Below are 22,515 nucleotides of genomic sequence, written 5' to 3'. Positions count from 1 at the left end.
ACCATATCAAGTTTGTAGGAGATGGATACTACAGAGGACATATTCCCAGTAAGCTGGGAGAATGGAGACAAAAACCATATCAAGTTTGGAGGAGATGGGAAACCACAAAGGGCATATACCCAGTAAGTTGGGAGAATGGAGATCAAGTTTGTAGGAGATATACCACAGCACATATACCCAGTAAGTTGGGAGAATGGAGACAAAAACCATATCAAGTTTGTAGGAGATGGGATACCACAGAGCACATATACCCAGTAAGCTGGGAGAATGGAGACAAAAACCATATCAGGTTTGTAGGAGATGGGATACCACAAGGGACATATACCATCAGAGTTGTAGCACAGGTGTGCAAGACACATAACTAGGGTGTATGGGTGAAATGTTATTGAGTGAATTAGTGAAAGGACAACATGAGTGAAGAATGTCTCCAAGAGGGTTATTTATGAGATAGTCTGAAAAACAAAAAGATGGCGATCTTGGTGGTATAGAATGGTGGAAGTTCTCACATAGGCTGTAAATACACCAGCAGTTACAAAAGTGGAGTTAATGAGCAAGGCTTTACATTCACTACATACACTTCAGAGCTGGCTACATGCACGTGTGTGTATAAATACTCGTGTGTATACTCACGAATAAATTAAACATATTCAATGCACTAAGTAAGGAAAGTTAAAGAAAGCTTATTATCAAAGAATATTTATATATATTTTACTAAATTAAAGCTATAATGGGGAATGTGGTATATTACAATCTATCAACATAATCATCAAAATATAAATATAAAATTCCTATGAACTAAACCTAAAGGACACGTATAATAGTTATAAATTACATATGTATACATAGAGACTGACAATATGCAGACTGTGCGAAGTACAGCAGACTAAACCTACAATACTGACAGTGATGGTTTGGACATCGGATAGACTATAATGATCTATCTGGACAGAGTGAGTATTGGGGCAGGGTGGGCCTGGGGTTTTCTCTCGGCCTGGATCTTCCTCTCTTGGATCTTCTTGACTGGAAGAACACTGGGTCTGAGGGACAGTCCCAGGCTCTTCAGGAAGGTCAGGACGAGCTTTTCGTATTCCTCTGGGTGTTTCATGCGGTGCGTCACGTGCTTCGTGTCGTCCCAGCACTTTTTGTATACCTGTGAAGAAGGGTGGTGAGTATTTGGGGGTTCAGATCCTTTGGTAATAATTTACACGGCAGGTAATGCACAAATGGAAACACTATAGCTTAGGATACAAGGGTAATCATGATATTCACCAGACTACCAGCTGTATCAAATGGGGCATAACAAAACATGTCGAATTTTTGTGCTGGAAACTCCAATTAAAACTTCTCAAAACATTTTTAGCTTGTCATAATTTCATTATATGGTCTTAGTCCTATTTTTAATTAAGGTCTTTAATAAATAAGATGAAGTAAAATAGTTACTAAAAAGGACAAGTACGGATGTAAGCATTCCTTCCTCCCTGTCAGTAAGTTTTATTTCATGTATATGACCCAACATGAACTTACAAACTGTAAAACTGACCAAAAAAACCTCGATTACAAAATTACGAACAGCACAGCAGGACTGGGTCTTAGGACAAACTCCGGCAACACCTGAACTTTTAGCAAAAGCCTTTGGACTTACAGGGAAACCAAGGCTCTTCCAGATGTCGTGCGCTTTGAAGACCATACTAGGCGGCGATATTGGGTCAGCCTCTGAAGCGAAGAAGAGACCTGGAGTACCCATGTAGTTCTTGTGGAACTGAACGCTGGCTCTTTCGTAAAAGACGGTCACAGAATCGTATCTATATCTTAAGTACCATCTGTAAAGAATGGGGAAAATTAATAATTTAAAAGTACAAATGAGAAATGAAAATCCTGTCTCATGAAGGGATTAAGGGATTTTTAAAAGAAATATTGCTCATCATCCGTTGAGGTTTTTAAACATGATATACTGTATATATATATATATATATATATATATATATATATATATATATATATATATATATATATATATATATATAAAGGAGTATGTGACATGTACAAAACTCATCAATGCCAATGATTTGCCATTAAGCCAACGTTATCAAAATCTGCCAATTACAAGTTTTAATTTCTTTTGTTTTTCTTATTTCACTCTTTCTTTCAAATACTCTCTAACATCATCCCACTTTCACTTGTGCTCTCTTAAAATAACAGCTTTCTGAAAGAAAACTTTTGATCCTGTAACATACAAGTTGTGGTACAACTGGCAGAAAATTTTATAAGATGAGAGATGATCATAAATGAAAGAAGTATCTTTTCTAAGTCTGGAACATAAGGAATATAGGAGCTAGGCCAAAGGCCAAACGCTGGGAACTATGAGGTCGTTAGTGCTGAAAGGAAAACTGAGGGTAAAGGAGGTTTTAAAGGCGTAACAGGAGGAAAACCTCGCAGTTGCACCATGAAACCATTGTTAAGAGAGGGTGGAAAGTAAGATGGAAGAGAGAGAATATAAACACAGGTACAGTAAGAGGAATGAAAGGGGGTTGGAGCTAGGGGTCGAAGGGACGCTGCAAAGAACCTTAAGTAATGCCTACAGTTCACTGCGTGAGGTGCACTGATGGCACTAACCCCCTTTGGGGATTTTTTTTTTCTGGTTCCAGTCTGAAGGCTCATGAAACCCTCAAGGATTACTCACTCTATAGACTTCTGAATGACGTCTTGCAGAGGTTTGGAATCAGTCACTGATCTTGCCACGCCAATAGGGGTTCCAGCCACGTCGACCACACTGTCCCAGATTTGCCCGACAAATCTGTCTAGGAGGTGTCCGTGCTTTTCGAAGTCTTTCTCGACCTGTTGATAAAAAAAGACTCACTTTAATAACTCAGTAATATGTAACGAGAAGTCTGGAGAGATTAGAATGCTTAATTTGCAGTACTGATGGCGCTCTTTGCTACCCTAATACAGTTCAACTTGTATTTTGATATCTTGCATTTTTATTTATTTATTAGTTTGTTAATTTATGTTTTTTAATAAGTGATCCTCTCTTTCTGTAGTTCCCATTACCTTCTGTTACTTCTTTCTAATGAAAACCATATTCTTTGGAAGCTTGAATCTCAAGTCAATGGCCCCGTTGGTGGGGTTGTTCAACATGAATAGGGTTCATTTGCATAATAATAATAATAATAATAATAATAATAATAATAATAATAATAATAATAATAATAATAATAGGTTCTATTGAATATTATTGCTGCTTCAGCTGCATTTATTTTGTAGAAGACTTTTTCTATTTTCCTTATTGCGGACTTCTCTTCATTGGAGGTGCGTGCTAAGTCCGCAATAAGGAAAATAGAAAAAGTCTTCTACAAAATAAATGCAGCTGAAGCAGCAATAATATTCAATAGAACCTGTTTAAAAGAGGGTCTGCTGCCAAATTATTATAATAATAATAATAATAATAATAATAATAATAATAATAATAATAATAATAATAATAATAATAATAATAATAATAATAATAATACTTCAAACATGAATAGATTAAAAAGTTTGTCTGCCTAGATTAATAGGGAAATACACCAGTATATGGTTCAATAAATCGAAATTTGAGAGGTTGTTGAGGTTAAAAATTGAGAACGTGGCATACAAAGACCAAACAAATAATGTCAACAAGTTCCCTTCACGTTCGTTTTTGCTTTTATTCAAGCAAATACCAGTTACCATTAACGATTACCTTAAGCTGTCTTCAAATGCCAAGGCCAGTCCTATAGTTATAATTATAATATATATATATATATATATATATATATATTATATATATATATATATATATATATATATATATATATATATATATATATATATATATATATATATATATATATGGAGTAACACAATTCGAAACGATATATCTGCCTATTGAAAAAATGCAAGGTTATATTATTATTATTATTATTATTATTATTATTATTATTATTATTATTATTATTATTATTATTATTATTATTATTATTATTTCGGTAGATGGAACCTATTCACCTGGAACAAGCACACCAAAGGGGTCATTGACTTGAAATTCAAGCTTCCAAAGAATGTTGGGTTCAACCTCCCACCGCAGCAGACCCCACACTGCGGCAGTAACTGGTCATGATACTGAGCCAGTGATTTTTTCGGGTAGACGTTAAAAGGAAATGGAAAAAGAAAAAAAAAAGGAGAAATCTGGCTGAGGGAGAGAAGAAGCAATTATGCAATCGAGCAATCCGAGAATCACTGTCTACGGTACCGACGTCATTATTCTTGATAGTGAGTAATAATGTGGATTTGGAATCCTCGTTAAAAGCCTTTCTTTTACTTTCTAGAGTCACTTCAGGAATCCTCGTTCATAAGATCTTATCACTTTCTCGAGTCACTCCAGGAATCTTTGTTAATACAGTAGATTCCTCACAGCTTTCTATATTTCAGGAATCCTCGGTAACAAAAGCTTTCTGATACTTTCTATGGTCATTTCGGGAATCACCCTTAGAAAAGCTCTCTAACACTTTCTATGGTCATTTCTGGATTCATCATTAATAAAACCATCCTGTTAACTTTCTATACTGCAGGAATCCTTTCTAATACTTTCTATACTCACTTCAGGAATCATTGTTCATAAAAAAGTCTAATATTTTCTATATTCATTTCAGGAAACCCTACTACCAAAACCTTTCTAATATATACTTTCTATACTCACTTCGGCATTCCTCATTGACAAAACCTCTCTAATACTTTCTATGGTCACTTCAGGTATCCCCGTTAACGAAAACTTTCTAATCCTTTCTATACTCACTTCATGCATAGCTGTCGCACAAAGGTATCCCCCGACGCTGAAACCGTGGATCAAAAGTGGGCAGGTTTCGGGATAGTGATGGACGAAGTGAAGGAACTGCTCCACAACTCGCTGGAAAACAAAGAAACTTAAGTTTTATATTATGCGCTTGTCGAGAAGAGAGAGAGCAAACTTCACTTGTACATGATAAAAGCAGCAGATCCAAGGAAAATGAAGTCCAAAAACAGAAACGGAAGCACTGTTCAGAAGAGAAATTAAATAATGCAAGCCATCTTATAATGCCATCTTAAGTCCATCTTACAAGTAGACTTGAGTCACCTCTGCAATAAAACTTATCCAAACCAATTCATTGAAGAAGCATATTTGGAAATGAGCTATATATAGGAAACGACCTCTGTTAATATAAAAAACTGAAGATAAGTTCAGAGGAACTCAAAAGAGAAAATTAAATGGGTAAGGATTCGATTGTGAAATATCTGAATTGTTCCATACGTCCTAGTCAGCAGTACTGTTGTGTTTTGTGCAACTCTCAGCCAAGATTAAGCAAAAATCCTGCAACTAGCCAAGTCAAAGGAACAGGATATTTTCAGTCCAACAGTCGGTCACGACTGCCAAACCTTGAGAAAAAAAAATAGTCAAGAAATGACATACACAATCCCCAAACACAATAACCCCAAAAGGACACAGGAGAGAAACAGTATACTGACTAACCTGTCCGTGAACTCCTGGAGACATGATGTCGAGAGGTGAGAATTTGATGTTCAAGACGTCGATGCCCAGATCGTTGTAGAACTTCACGTATTTCCTGATGTGTCTGTCCTTCGCCATCAGCCACGTCAGGAGAAGAGTGAGAGGTCGGTCGTGGCCCTCCAACGCGTGTTCGAGCTGTGGACATGAGGGGAAATTAGAGCTGTGGGCATGAGGGGCAATTAGAGCTGTGAACATGAGGGGAAGTTAGAACTGTGGACAAGAGGGGAAATTAGAGCTGTGGACATGAGGGGAAGTTAGAACTGTGGATACGAGGGGAAATTAGAGCTGTGGACATGAGGGGAAATTGGAACTGTGGGCATGAGGGGAATCGGAACTGTGGACATGAGGGGAAATTAGAGCTGTGGACATGAGGGGAAATTAGAACTGTGGACATGAGGGGAAATTAGAGATGTGGACATGAGGGGAAATTGTAACTGGGGACATGAGGAGAAATTAGAGCTGTGGACATGAGGGGAAATTAGAGCTGTGGACATGAGGGGAAATTGGAACTGTGTGCATGAGGGGAAATTAGAGCTGTGGACTTGAGGAGAAATGAGAGCTTAGAGGTGTGGGCATGAGAGGAAGTAAGAGCTGTTGACATGAAGGGGAATTTACAGCTGTGGACATGTGGAGAAGCTAGAGCTGTGTACATGAGAGTAGATTAGAGCTGTGGACATGAGGGGAAATTACAGCTTTGGACGTGAAGGGAAATTAGAGCTGTGGACATGAGGAGAAATTAGAGCTGTGGACATGTGGGGAAATTGGAACTGTGGACATGAGGGGAAATTAGAACTGTGGACACGAGGGGAAATTAGAGCTGTGGACATGAGGGGTAAATTAGAGCTGTTGACATGAGGGGGAAATTAGAGCTGTGGACATGAGGGGGGAAATTAGAGCTGTGGGCATGAGAGTAAATTAGAGCTGTGGACATGAGGGGAAATTGGAGCTGTGTAACTGGATTGTCGAATGCATTTACAAAAATATGGAATAATAGGGAAATGTGCACAAACAGTAGGTATATTGCCCGGAGGCTTAAGCATTCACTTGAAATAAACACGAAATAAAGCACAAATGTTAAGAGTCTTATCAATTTTTCATGTTTACTTCACATGTTTACCAAAAGTGAGTAAGTAGATTGCCTAAAAGTTGACATATTTACTTAAAATTCTCATGAATTAAGACCTAAATGAGACACGGTATTCTCAATTTTTCATGCTTATTTCTCATGTTTACCAAAAGTGAGTCACTATATTGCATAAAGGTTGACATATTTACTTAAAATTCTCAAGAAACAAGGACTATAATTCTACAGCGTCTTCTAAATGTTATACGTTTACTTCGCATGTTTCCCTAAATAAAGGAAAGACTAATGTCATTGATCCATCTAAAAAATAATTAAAAATAATTCGCTTTATATCCGCATACCTCCTGGAGCTTCCTCGGTAACTTTATGTGATCGCTGGCGCTGTAGTATTCCATCTTCGACGAATACTTGACGGAGTTGAAGTATCTGAGCTGGATGATTGACAGAGCAGAGGCCGAGCCGTGCGACAGCATCCCACCCAGTCTGTTGGCCGTGGTCTGTAACTGGAAGAGAAGAAGAAGAAGATAAAATGATTATAATTCCGTGTGGCGTCGTTCGGAGTTAATTTTTGTTCTTGAAGTTAATAACTTTGTAGGACTTTCAGGCCCCATCGTCACCCATTGCCTCTTGTGTCAAATCGCTAAGAACTAGTGCATGTTCAATATAAGTTTTTTTTCTAATGGGCAAGTTCCATACATCTTGACATTTTTATATATATATATATATATATATATATATATATATATATATATATATATATATATATATACACATATACATATACTGTATATATTTTAAAATGAAGTGGGTTACGTGACCAAACGCTCAGCTACTCACTTCTTTGATCTGATTAGGCAAGAGTATAAACTCATGAATTATTTTTTTTCGTAAGCAAAGTTAAAAATCTATAACCATTGAAATCATTACAACAGCTGCTGTCTGATAAACTGTAGAAACTTAATTTGACTTTTAATTCATATGAAACGAATACATGTACACTCCTCCTTCATACGTGCGTCAATATGCGAATACATAAACAACATATGTTTATTTGACAGTTATTTCAGCACTTTTACTGGCGTCGGTAAATGTTACTTTAAGCATTGTCATTTAACCATCGAGTGGAAGCTTGAAGCGTTTAAACCCTTTTACATAATTCAAAACGAGATAGGCAAAAGACTAGGAACAGCTACTTGAAGGAAGGTATTTAGAATTTGATCGCTTATAAAAAATAATTGGTAATAAAGTCCCATAACGGAGGTAATTCCAAATAAAATCGGAATGTGGACTTTCTGAGATAAGTAGCAGCTAAAATTTATCTGTCTCTTTCTCCTTTATAAGTCAGTGGAAGTTACCCTTGTTTTCCCTAGGAGTCACCCCTATTAAGATAAACTCTTTATTTATTGGAATTGGAATATAAAATTTAGGCCAAAGGCCAAGCGCTGGGACCTATGAGGTCATTCAGGGATGAAAATAATGTTGGACAAATTGTTAGGGAGAAGGTGGAAAGTAAGATGGAAGGAAGGATATTAATGGAGGTATAGTAAAAGGAATGACAGGGGTTGCAGCCAGGGGCTTAGGGGACGCAGCTAAGAACCTTAAGTAATGCCTTTATTCATTTATTCATTTATTTATTGGTAAAAAGTTATGACAGAAACACTAGACTTCCCTCTGGAGTAGTGTCATTATTTATTTATTTAGGTAAAAGTGGTGACAGAAAGATAGGACTTACCTCTGGTGCAGACCTCAAAGCAACACAAGTCATTCTGCAGGCGTTTCCGCCAATGGCCCTGAGACCTTGTGAAAACATTATGGCTGTTTGTGTGTGGGTCCTCTCCTTAAAAAATAAAGTGGCAATTTATTCCGTCTTGCTCAGCGGACGTTCCCAATTCTCCGGCCAGCCCCAGGCGGCAAAATGAACTACCTCGTTTTGCGAGATGGAAAAGTTATCTGAAACGAGAACAAAAAAATGTTTAGTGATTCTTCCTGAATGCAAAATATAAGAAACTGTAAGTCAGTGCCAAGGATAAAATTTCATGGGTCCTCTTTCGTCACCTTTGAGACATTTGCAACGAGCAGTTTCTCAAACTGTCAGATCTTGAAAGTTTTCCTAGTCTGCAACCTTTATTTTACGTGGCTAAGAACCAGTTGGTTACTTAGCAACGGGACCTACAGCTTATTGTGGAATCCGAACCACATTATAGCGAGAAGTGAATTTCTATCACCAGAAATAAATTCCTCTTATTCTTCACTGGTCGGTCGGAGATTCGAACTCAAATGTGTGATCTCGTCTGTGAATATTTGTAAAAAAGTTTGAAGGATTTCGTCATGTGATAGCTGGTCACAGCAAGTCTACTTTGATATCTTGCTAGCTTGCACAAAGTTCATTTTAATTCAAGTACCGAGGAGAAAGCTGTGGCAACTGAAATCAATCTCTAAATAAAACCCCATCAACAGTTATGCAATTAGAAGTCATCTGTTCCAAAGTCCCCACACAGAGAATGGGGAGTGCGTCTTCTGAAGGTTTCCTATGCATACCAACGCTACTGTTTATTATTCTACGTCAAGAAAGAAATTCATCGACCTCCTCTGTCGCTTGCTTTAGCGAATTCTGGCCTTGATCCTCCTTTCTAAATTTTGCCCACTACACATTTACGATATGAGTGGCCTGAAACTATGAAATCAATTTTCATTATTATCACGTCTTTGAAAATGCTATGAGACCAGAACTAGATGGATCTGTAATTAAATCTGAATTGGAAAACAAAATGTAATGAATTCAGGTAGTCAATAATGAAATTACATATAAAAGCTAATAATCGATTAGCATCACATAACTAACGTTTCCTCTCACTGGATAAAGTAGGCCTACCAAGAGGCATTCGGTGTGTGGATGGGAAGAGCGATGAATTCATAATTACCTTAAGACATCTGCCACATAACTACATAAATAAAACACATGGCAACTTGCACCGGAAGGATTAGCCCTCTTTCTTTCCTTCCTGAAAAATAGTCCTAAGAGTTACTTGACTCATGGACGGAAATGGCTTGTATTAGTCGACGGCCATGGGATAGTTACATCATAGAAACCACCAGCCAACTACATTAGTACTATATACTGTAATGTTTACTTTCTAGCCTGCCTGGTTATAAGCCTAAAATAGCATCGTCTTAGCAAGTAGAATATGTACCAGCTATGTTAACTTTTCATAGGACGGTTACCAGCCTACTGTAGCATTTACTTTCTAGTCTGGCTGCTATACACTAAAAGAGCATACATACGTAGTTTAGCAAGTACAATATGTATTAGTTATATTAACTTTTTAAAGGACGGTCACCAACCAACTTATAGTACTAAAGTGTTTCCTTTCTTGCTTGACTGGCTATAGTACTAATATAATCTTAGCGAGTAGAATATTTACTGGTCACCGGCTAACTACAGTAATATTACAATATTTACTTTCTTGCCTGCCTGGCTATAGTAGTAAAAAATCATAGTCTTAGCAAGAAGAATAAGTACAAGTTACCTTAACTTTTTATAGGACGGTAACTGAAATATCGTCAAAATGATTTATAACACCCACTGTACATTTTGTGGAGTGAAGGAATTTTACTGTGATTGTGAAGCACTCCAGGTACTTCACAATTATAGTAAATACTGTAACTGTGTTAGCACTTAAGGTACGAAGGAAAGGGCTGGCAGTCTCCCTGGAACCTTCAGGGTTAATGGGCCTTATTCGAGAGAAAGGTAATTCCTCCACTGCTATGACCTCGATCTTCAACACCAGTACAATCCAGCTGTCTTTCTGCGCATTCCGATCTCTCGTGGTGACGTTCTACATATACAGTATATATATATATATATATATATATATATATATATATATATATATATATATATATATATATATATATATATATATATGTGTGTGTGTGTGTGTGTGTGTGTGTGTGTGTGTATATATATATATATATATATATATATATATATATATATATATATATACATACACGGATCAACCTTCGATATTATTTTTCCTTTTACAATATCTCGTATATGAAAAAGAGTTTATATTTTAAGTCTCGGGTGGGCTTTGAGAGTTAATGTATTTCTTTAGAGTTACACACGTCTTTCATAATGAGTTTATTTATTAAAACTGTCTCATATTGCCAGTGAAAATAAGTTGATAAGTTGAGATTTTTACGTTAAATGCTAACTTTGCAAAGGAACTAATTTTCAAACATCGTTTCTTATCGCCCGTTAAACCAACTGCTTTTTTAACAATGTCTCATACGGGCTTAGAAAATTAAGTGCATTTCAATTGAAAATCAGTGTTACGGAATTATGCTTTGCCAGTTAGCTAAAATCATTATTCAGTTAAGAACGTCACTGATGGAAGTTCAACGCTCTGAAATAATTTCTCTCATTTAGCTGAATCAGTTAATGAAGCCACTAAATGAAAATTGGTAGATTTTTTTCTTTATTGCCGTCATTGACCAAAGTTCATTTACAATTTCTTTAATTCTAATTAAAATATCAAGCTCCTGACAATAAAATTCAAATGTCAGATGTTACAATTTATATATCCTAAATAACAGCGTAGGTTTGAAATTATTGATATATATTTTGCTACAAACAACACAATTTATATATTTAATCATAAAGGTTAATTATCGATTTTCTTTATAAATGATACAATTTACACGTCGAACTGAGTAGCTTTGAAATTATTATTTTTTCACTGAGAGAGTTTTTCCGATAAATTTCATTAAAAAATTCAGTACCATCAAATAGTAAAATCTGAGCTGCATGACTGAAAAAAATATGGTAATTGTAACTTAATATTTTTTTGTAATATACAGATAAATCTAATAAATATATTTCTTGATAAATGTTCTCATGGAGTTTGATTACGGAAGGGACGTCAAATAAAAACTGATGATCTTGCGAAAAACAACCGATCTTCTTGCTTCTCGCCAGCTGACGAAACATTAAACTCGACTTGCCGATTACTTGTTAAAACCTTTGCCAAGTACTGCCACTACTTAGGCTCATGGGTCCACCTGAAGAATTACGTACATCTATTGCGATATAAAAATTCCCAGTAAGACTGTATACAATTCCTAATGTTTTTGTAGTCCAAAATAAAACAAACTGATAAATGCGAAGAAATTTTCATAATATAGCGGACATTATTTTATAGAAAACAAGCAAACGCTACTATTTCACTTTCACCAGAAAAGGCTTTTGTGGATAGATGTATACCTCTCTCTCTCTCTATACATATATATGTGTGTATGCATGCATGTATGTATGAGTGTATATTATGCATATATACATAAATATATATGTGTGTGTTAATGAAAGAAATACATGAGTGTCATCGATTTATCTTTTTTCTTTTTAACCAAAGGTCAGTGGAACAGTCAATCCACTGCCTTGACCTATCTTCCACTTCGAGAAAAGAAAGTCAAGAGACGTCGCTGGGTTCAATCTTCTTATGAGAACAAGATGTGATTATCAAGTATGCACGGAAAAAGGGACTGGAAGATGTGATGATGTATTATTTGAAAATAGGCCTTGAGCAAGACTGGTGGAGAGGTTGACTGGATGATTGATTCTGTGGTACTAAGTTGGTGATTGGTTAACTGATTCTGTACTGCAAATATGCTGGCTGGCTAACTGATTCTGTGCTACAATAACAACAAAATGCTGACTACTGCTGGACTGATTTTGTGCTACAAATAATGTTGGCTGATTAACTGTTTCTGTACTGTAAATATGCTTACTGATTACCTGATTCTGTAATGCAAATAAGCTGACTGATTAACTGATTCTGTACTTCAAATATACTGACGCACAGCAAATATGCTGACTGATTCTGTACTAAAGATATGCTGACTAGGCGACTGATTGTGTACTGCAGATATATTGGCTGATAGACTGATTCGTACTACAAATTTGCTGACTAGGTGATTGATTCTATACTGCAAATATGCTGATTGATCAGATTGATTCAGTGCTGCAAGTATGCTGACTGATAGACTGATTCGTACTACAAATTATGGTAGTTGACTGATTCTGTACTATAAATTTGCAAACTAGTTGATTGATGCTGTACTGAAAATTTGACCTGTCCTGCACTATAAACCTGAGATTAATAACACGATAAAATTTAATGTAAAAAAAAAAACCAGTCCAAAATGTCATCGATATACCATCACCGTAGAAAATGTCACTTGCTCTCTTGTTTGATTACGTAAAAATTAATTTGCTTTTGTGCGTCGGCCTAGTAATTTCATCCCTAGGCGCTTGATGAAGATAGGGAGCTCTGCCCTTCTTGATCCACGCCCTCGGAATTGGAAAAAGGCGTAAGGTTGAATAAAATATTTGTAAAGTTACCAAAGTAGTCATTGAGAGCTTCCCCACAGTTACATAATACTCCCAGTTTGTTGAACAATCGTTAGTACTAATATGTTGTTTCTGAATTTGTTAATTTATTCATTTGCTGAGTTTTTCTTTTGTTCAATATTTTCTTATCTTCGTTTCACCCTTTGCACATATGCTCATTATTATTTATTATCCATGGATGTTTAATCTGTAAGTCGAAGCCTTTGATGCTTTTTCAACAAGAATAACTACTAATTTTGAATAATACCAATAATTATTTTTCATTAAATATCGCTACACAATAAGCATTCATATCCACCAACTTTGAATAACAAAAATATTGCATTAAACAACATTGCAACACAATAAACATTCATTTTGCAATATTATTTAATGTTGTAGCGACACCTAGTCCAGCCGTCAGTGACGAAACACTATTGAAAACATCATCAAGGAATGTGAGCCAGTATGGAGTTGATTTAAAAATGGTGATTCTCCATTCTACAGTGACACATGAACGTTATTTTAAAGGAGTTTCCATTTTTCTTTTACTTTTCGGCGGAGAATGAATAAATCAGCTTTTTTCTCAATATGCTTTCTTAGAAAGCACGGCATTTTCCCACGTTCCTTTGTCGGAGTCTAAACAAATAATCACGCGAAGCACGAAGACATCGCGTGATAAAAACGAATATGCAAATTTCTATTAAAGCTCATCTTAGCTCGAATATTCACCATATCTTTCGACTTCATCCCTATACCCTGCATTATTCACAATCAATCCTTATTCCACTCAAATAAATCTCCCTATTCAGCTACTGGTGCAACTGATGTCCGCATCATCACGTGACTAGAGTCTGCTGCGCTTGACGTTTCACTGTGACAAGGCTTCGGGTTTCTAGGCAATGCTCGTGCAACGTTGTTATTATTGCCAAGTTTCCGTCACGTGACGTCCAGAGTACTGCACCTCAATACACATCGAAGCGAGAGCACGGCGTAATATATTTCTTATAAACAAAGTACGGCTAATAAGAAGGATGCTTGCAAGCGCTGCTGCCGAGCGACCGGTAACACGAGACAGGAATCCTTGGAGGATCCCCGGAGGAGGAGGTAGATGTTCCGTAGGGGGAGGAGGGAAGTTAGGGAAGAGAGCCGTTTAGGGGGAGGGGTCTTATATACCGTAGGGGGAATGGAAGGGAAGGGAATGGTGACCGTGAAAACGTTCGTTCAAGGGCGGGATATAAGCGCGCGCTCCTCAGCTGAGAGTCACCCCACCGGCGCAGTTGCCAAGACGCCTATTTTGCAACTTGGAAAGGTTACGTAACGTTCTTCTTTTAACGAAATCTGTCACTTACATTTTGAACACATTCATCTATTCAACGCCGTATTACTGTTTTATTCTCAATTCAGATGAAACTCGCTCCAAAATGTCCTTGTTTTTCGCGGGCGCACCAAGTTAGTAACCGAGGCTGGTGGGCCGGCTCTCTCTCTCGATCACGCCATGTGTGACACAACGGCCCGACTTTCAAGGGGATAGGGAAAGGGTTGAATCTATTTTGGGGGGGTGAGGGCTTTTGGGGGGTTCATACCCCCAAAACTCGTCTGGCATCGGGTTTAAAGCTGACGTTTGTCGCTAGGTGCAATGAGACAGCCTTTGTGAACAGAAAAGAAAATCCTCCCTAAACGTCACGTGAGCTAACTTTGAAATGACCAAATCAGTCTCTTAATCGCTGTGTTATAACGAATTACATTACTTTCTTTTTTCTCTCTCTCTCTTACTTCATAAAGTCTTTAAACGTTGATGGCAAAACTTTCCTCTCAGGCGACAGTAAAACAAACGTGCAAGTGACGGTGCAAAACGAGACTAGTTCAACGACCTACCATACGTTGAAATATCGTCAATCCGTGAGCTATCTCGTGCCATATATATATATATATATATATATATATATATATATATATATATATATATATATATATATATATATATATATATATATATATATGCACAAAACGGACCTTGTACAGTAGATAAAATAACAAACACGGCCATTTCTTGATTGCGCGAAAGCTGACGGACTGACAATATTTCAACGTACAGGTTAGGTCGCTGAACTAGTCTCATTTTGCACCGTCACCTGCTTCTGTGTTCTATTGTTACCTGAGAGGAAAGCTTTGATATAAGTGTTTAAGAGCGTTATGAAGTAGGAGAGAGAGAATGATAATGGAATCCGTTGCGCCATAACAATTAGACTGATTCAGATATTTGAAGTTACTCGTGTGACGTTTACAGATTATTTTTTCTATTATATATATATATATATACATATATATATATATATATATATATATATATATATATATATATATATATTATTCAACCTTAGGACTATATCATAACAGAGGAGTCACTCTGTAGAAGAAAATCAACATGGGGACCACTTCCACATTTATGCTTTGATGATGAATTACATATACATACATGTATATATATATATATATCTATATATATATATATATATATATATATATATATATACATACATACATATAAACACATATCGATGGACAGATTACTGGCAGGTTCTTAGAAAGTGATCAAGCAACGCCACGACATTACCAGGTACTGTACCTGGCTCAAAAGGGAGAAATAAAAAGTCAGCCGGTAAATTGAGATTCTTTGCGCGGTAAAGGCAGTTTCTCTGTACCCGAGATCGTGCGATGGGGTTGCAATCTCTTTCCGAATTTTTGCATGGGGTGGGTGGGGTAGGGAGACTGGCTTATAGGGGAGGAGGTGAATAGGCAATACCTTCAGCTGTTTAAGAACTGACAGGTATTTTAGTTTTGCCTGAAAACCAATTTGCGCTTTTTGAGGAACCAATAATTTTTTTTGTTTTTGTTTTAAATCGTCTACTTTTTTTTTGTACAAAAATGTACAATTTTTGTCCCTTGAGATTTTTCATTTCCTTCAGTAATTACAATTTTAGCAGGTTGAGTTTTTTATGTGAACTTATTTTTTTTAAGTTTTACGAAAGAAAAAATTATACAAAATCAGTATTTTTTACTTTCAGAAATGGAAAGTAATTTTCTGCTTATCATTCTTTTAATTTCCATAATTGCTAGACGCGCTTGTAAGGTGAGTGTATTTTTTTATTTTTCAATAAAAAAATTATATAAACTCAGCATTATCCACTTTAAAAAAAAAAGGAAAGGAATTTTCTGCTTATTCATTTTCAACTTTCCATATTTTTCGCATATAGCTTTCTACCTCGTATTTCATATGCATTTCAAAGGCTTGCTCCAAGAACCTGAGATTGATTGATTGATTAATTTATGTAGACTTGAGTTACATGAACTATGATCATCAACATCTCAGGAAGTCTACAGCTTGTGAGGTCAGTGCAGAACATTTCGAAATATTTTCAATAACCGGAAACCTTAGCGATCTTGGCATTTCCAAGTGGCGTCACAAAGCAAAAGTTCAGCAGCACCGGTTTTGAATCGCTCGATATATTGAATTAAAAAGTGTAAGAGGATCTGGGTCACAATGAGGCTCTACAGGGAAATGAGAGAGGGTAATTAATGAGTTAAACAAATATATATTTATGGAAAATGCAAGAGAAAAAAAATTCTTAGATAAAACAAAAGCTTCAGATTAAAATTTTTCAGTAAAATTAGATAAAAATTAGTTTTTCTAAACAACTGATTTATTTATAAAGAATGCTTTTGTGATAAATATGAGTCTGCAACTAAACAACTAAACTCCTTAATATTTGAATATACAAAAGGCATTTTATGCCAGTATTCTGACTCAGCCGGAATCATTTAAAGAAAACTGAACATATAAAAGGATCTTATAATCGTCAATTATATATAACAATGTAATATAAATATATATATATATATATATATATATATATATATATATATATATATATATATATATATAACATTAAAAGGGCCTGTACACACCACACTTTCACCACTTTCCAAACCTTACAAAACAGAATTATCTGTTTGTCCATTTTCCTGTCTTTTCCTTGTTCCTTTTTTTCCCTAGCCCGGCCCTTTCATTTTCGCGCGTGTGGAAAAATCAAGAGGCGAGAGAAAGTGGCATCTCCAGTCAAATTCCAAGAGACCGCTTTTGTCATTTTACGCTTTCTAAAAGGAACGATAACAGGCGTGTTTGTACACACACACACATGAGAAGTGTGTGCATGAAGTCTGGTTGAATAAATACGCTCAGCGATGCGCAACTGTTTTGCGCAAACAGAAATGGTGAAAGAGATTCCTGTATAGAGTCTAATTATTAGGGTAAAGCTCAGCCGTGCGCATGCGCGTGCTTATATACACAGATACATCAAGTAGTATCTAGGCTATGTAAAAGATCGATAAATAGATACACTAGCGCGCGCGCATGCGTTCTCGATATATACACAAACGGTGAGAGAGTTTCAGTGTAATATGTCCGATAAATACATTCAAACAAACGCGTATATGCACATACAAACAGCGCGAGAGAGAGCTTTACGCACTAACACGAATAAATACTTAGAGAACTGTAATGATGGGAGATAGAAAAAAAACTTGGTACTCGTTACGTAAAAAAAAAAAAACAAAGGCCAAGATATCTCGAAGGCATTACGAAAAGTCCCCTAGAGAAAGGCAGTTGACGCCAAGGACGATGGTCTAGCAGTTGCTTCATAGCAAGTAGCACATCAACATTCTTCCCATTCTCTTTTCTTTTAATTACTATCATCACTGCCGTCATCCCAATATTATTACCACTACTATCATTATCACTAGATGCCCTTTCAGGCCGTCCTGATGAGAAGGGTACGTGATATTGTCAGCCGGACTCCTGTGGATGCCGAAGGGTTTGGTCAGATCTCTAGACCTACTTGATAAGAACTAGGGTGACGGGAAGCCTGGAGATCATGAGTGGAGATTAGTGGAAGTTAGAGCGCAGGAGAGACACGAGTGGCGGAGTTTCACAAAGGCTTCTTGCGTCACAGGGCGGTGGAAGTGGTGATGATGATGAGATGATGATGATGATGATGATGATGATGATGATGATAGTGATTATGTAACACGCTTTAAAATCAATAAACTTATTGAGCAACTTTTCACTGAATAAAATATTGTAAAAGAGTTATATATATATGTATATATATATATATATATATATATGTGTGTGTGTGTGTGTATGTGTGTGTGTGTGTGTGTGTGTATATATATATATATATATATATATATATATATATATATATATATATATATATATATATATATATATATATAGAGAGAGAGAGAGAGAGAGAGAGAGAGAGAGAGAGAGAGAGAGAGAGAGGAAAGAAGTAGCCTATAGCACGATAGAGAAGTGGAATGGTGTGCGTGTCTGTGTATGTGTGTGTGTATACCGTCATTTCAAATAGCTTACACTATGCAAATCAGTCAATCTGCTTGCTAGCTTCTACGGTAATGCGGAATATCCTTCGTCGCTGCGTTACCAGGCAGGCTTCCGGAGCGTTGAGGAAACGTCTTCACCAAGTTTCTAGGTCAGTGGAAATAAACCTCATCTAACCATTTGCCTGCGGAAATTTATGGTCGGCCCCTTTTGTGTTAAAAGGAAATCTCGAAGCTTTTGTGGCACAAAAGCTGAGGTCACGTGAAATATGCCCCTTGAAAAAAAAAAAACCAGTGAAGTATCCTGTAAGTTCAAACACAATTCATTTTAGTGAAAGAAGGTAAAATACTTGCACGAATAAAACCATTCTTCTTTTCCTTCCTCTTAGGGTAGGGCTACAGATTTGAACATTTAAATGCACTATGAGGGGTTGGTAGTGGCGGGGAGGGGGTTGGGGAGGTTACATGTCACCAGCACGATTGGTATCCGGGGAACTAGGGCACCAGCTAAGCTCCTTCTTATATAATCTAGGATGCCAGGATTGCAGCTCGTCGAAGAATATGCCTCCGCCCCGGAATGCTTTCAATTTACGTGGTCTGTGCGAAGGTATGCTATGTAGTGTTTTTTTTTTTTTATTACTGCTGTATTTTGTCAAGTCACATATAAAAAGGTACATCCTGTTCAAGTTCTTTGAATGAATAAAAAGCCTCGGTGAATAGAGTGTCTTGAAATAAAAAAAAAAAAATATACAAAAAAAAGAAAACGTGATTTTAGAACGTGAGAGCGGAAGGTATTGCAGCTCTGGATTAACGAAGCGCGAGTTACTCCTACAAAAAATGTTAAAAATGTGAGAAAAGTGCGAAATCACCTCAAGTGAAACAGAATAAGCAAATTTGAAAGGAACACGAGAGATGTGCTTTTTTTGTAATAAACTCTAAAATCGTTTCTAAGACTTTACGATTATTTCATCTTTTTCTTTTTATTTTTTGCACTTTATATGAAAAAATTTTAAACTTAATAATTCAAATGAAAATTTCTTTTGGCTCTCGCATCACCAGAACAATGCAACACCATTTTAAATCACCATAAACAGACAAAAACATTTTTAAAGACATATAAAAAGGTTTGTAGGTGTAAAAGCTCTTAAGACACCGAATAATGAAAAAAAAAAATAAATAAAAACACAGCGGAAACGAATTTCACTTCACTGCCTCCGAAAAGCTTGAATGGCAGGATATGGACGACAAAACACACAATGGAAAACACGAAGACAAACTCACAGACGCACATAAAACACGCTCGACCGAATTACCTGATGAGAAAGAGAGAGAGAGAGGAAGTGACAGAGAGAATGAGTCGGAGTGCCGTTCTAATACCTCCTCTCGCTGGGAGCTCCGAGTGACAACTGAACAACTGCACTCGAGCAACTACCAATAGAGTTTCCGTTCGCGCGCGCCTCCTTTCCCCCCTCTCTCTCTCTCTCTCTCTCTCTCTCTCTCTCTCTCTCTCCCTTCCCCGCATCCCCACGTCTCTCTCCGTAGCTCTTGCACGGCGGCGCTCGTTTATTTGTTTAGAAATGAAGTACTAGCTTTCTCTGTAGGGAGAGCACAACATACCTAAGTACATACATACATACATACATAGCCCATATACATACATACATACATACACGAATAAACTCACTTGCTAAAACATATTTAATAAGACTAACTGTATGCCCTGAATACTCTGACAAAAAATTACATACAAAGAAACATACATATATACATACAAACATACATATATGAATGAAACTCACTTGCAAAAAGGTGTTTAGTAAGACTGATTATATGCCGTAGATACTCAGTGAAAATTCCAGACATACGTGCGTACATACAGTACGTACCTACTTACATGACCATACACACATGCAAAAACTTCGAAGTAATACACGCATACATGAATAAGGACACGCACGCTAAATGATACCCAAATTTAACAAATAATATATTGACGTAACTCGCACGCACATATGAGAATTTCTGAGCTAACGTCCTAACATGACTATACATAATACATACTATTAAAAATGCATTAACGACCGATCACGTACGAGTGACGTCATACTTATCCCGGACATGTGTACATATATACATGCACAAGTGCATGCATGCCTTGCGTGCGTTAAAATAAAAAAAAACTGATCTCAGACCTATTTCCTGAAAGGAATGCATAAACTTCCCCTCAGCTGCGATAGCAACAGCAAACACTCGGTGAATAATTAAGAGTCTCCTCAAAGGTGTTGCATCTGATTGCAATCTCTTGATTACATTCCTTTTTCGTATCTTTCGGAGCGAACCAACGAATGGACGATTGGTGCCCCCTCCCCCCGCCCCCCCAATCCCCTCGTCTGGCTTTATAATTCGTTGATCGTAGCGAATTGCTTTCACCTAAGGCAGAAGAAGAAGAAGAAGAAGAAGAAGAAGAGAAAGAAGAGAGAGAGAGAGAGAGAGAGAGAGAGAGAGAGAGAGAGAGAGAGAGAGAGAAAGCGATGATTACTCTTAATGATTTTAATATATCTGCAGAAACAGTATATACAAACATACACACATCATATACATATATAAGATATACAGACACACACACACACACACACACATATATATATATATATATATATATATATATATATATATATGTATGTATGTATGTTTACAGTATGCATGTTTATGCATGTGATTCTTCATGTATTTTTCTTTATCCCTCTTCTTATTCTCATTTTCATGCCTCTTTTCGTATTTGGCCAACAAATAAGGGGGGAGCGAAAGACCACTTTCTGAATACACAGTTTCATCCTCAGTCTCGACTACATATTCACTGAAGCATTTGGAATCTCCTCAACTGCGCCTCAAATACTGACGAAGAAAATAAGATAAAATATCTTTAACTCTGGTTAAGGTTTCACAGGAATGGAATGGAATACAGAGTTCAGGCCAAAGGCCAGGCGCTGGGGCCTATGAGGTCATTCAGCGCTGGAAAGGAAACTGAGAGTAGGTAGGTTTGAAAGTGTAACAGGAGGAAGACCTCACAGTTGCACCATGAAATAATTATTAGGAGAGGGTGGATAGCAAGATGGAAGAAGGATAATATGAATGGAGGTACAGTAAACGAAATGAAAGGGGTTGCAGCCAGGGCCTAAGGGACGCTGCAAGAACCTTTAGTAATGCTTACAGTGCACCCATTCATGGGAGGCTATCTTATCCATTCGTTTTGCGTCCGGCGAATTGTTCTTATTTCTAATCATGATGCGTAGTTTTACCTCGAAACCGGATTAATGTACAAATATATCACCTGATTTCTTTCTTACCTACGACCAGGCTTATCTACTAAGCTTTAACCCTGAAAATTTCACTTCCCTGCGCTCGTTTTGCAGATATTACTTCAGACACCACTCTCATGGAGTTTTTGTGTTCCGCTGAAAATTCTGTTGTTTTAATCATTCCGAGAGATCTTGATGTCTTTAATGCATCCTGACTCACAGGAGGCGTTAGTGATGGCACTGATATTGCAGTGACTTTATGTATGTATGTATCTATGTATGTACAAAAGGTTTTGTGCTTCCAAGCCCATGAATGTTTTAAACTTTAGGGTAAAGTAACCGTATGCATGCATGTATGAATACATTAATGTGATCTTCTGTGCTATGAAAAAATTAATAAAGTTGCCCAGTTTTAAGAATCTAAAATTACCTGTTTATATGCATGTATATACTGTATATATATATATATATATATATATATATATATATATATATATATATATATATATATATATATATACAGTATATATATGAAAAATGATAAAATGTCCCAGTATTAAGAATCTAGAAATACCTGTATACAAGTATATATATATATATATATATATATATATATATATATATATATATATATATATATATATATATATATATATATATATATATATATATATATATATATATATATATGTATATATACTTGTATACAGGTATTTCTATATTCTTATTACTGGGACATTTTATTATTTCTCACACACACACACACACACATATATAC

At 36.4% G+C, this 22,515-nt stretch overlaps 1 protein-coding gene across 5 annotated transcripts; it reads right to left on the bottom strand.

The window, feature by feature from the left end:
- Positions 1 to 680: 680 nt before the first annotated feature.
- On the bottom strand, positions 681 to 19,874 carry LOC136848184 (transmembrane protein 53-like). 5 transcript variants are annotated; one of them, XM_067120479.1, is made up of 8 exons: positions 19,752 to 19,874; positions 8,377 to 8,594; positions 6,986 to 7,147; positions 5,522 to 5,695; positions 4,811 to 4,921; positions 2,681 to 2,835; positions 1,643 to 1,820; positions 681 to 1,150 (listed from the first exon to the last, which is right to left on the bottom strand). In XM_067120479.1, exons 2-8 carry the CDS (start codon positions 8,452 to 8,454, stop codon positions 938 to 940), a joined length of 1,071 nt encoding a protein of 356 aa, XP_066976580.1. In that variant the 5' UTR covers positions 8,455 to 8,594; positions 19,752 to 19,874; the 3' UTR covers positions 681 to 937. The 5 variants fall into 5 exon arrangements, with proteins under 5 accessions (XP_066976580.1, XP_066976583.1, XP_066976582.1 ...); XM_067120482.1 differs by having other exon boundaries at positions 19,816 to 19,841; XM_067120481.1 differs by lacking the exon at positions 19,752 to 19,874 and adding an exon at positions 14,078 to 14,189.
- Between the last annotated feature and the right edge of the window lie 2,641 nt (positions 19,875 to 22,515).

Source organism: Macrobrachium rosenbergii, chromosome 18, assembly GCF_040412425.1.
Source record: "Macrobrachium rosenbergii isolate ZJJX-2024 chromosome 18, ASM4041242v1, whole genome shotgun sequence".
In the NCBI taxonomy this organism is placed as follows: Eukaryota; Metazoa; Arthropoda; class Malacostraca; order Decapoda; family Palaemonidae; genus Macrobrachium; species Macrobrachium rosenbergii.
Note: the sequence above shows the minus strand (reverse complement) of the source record. Positions and strands in the feature narration are given on the sequence as shown.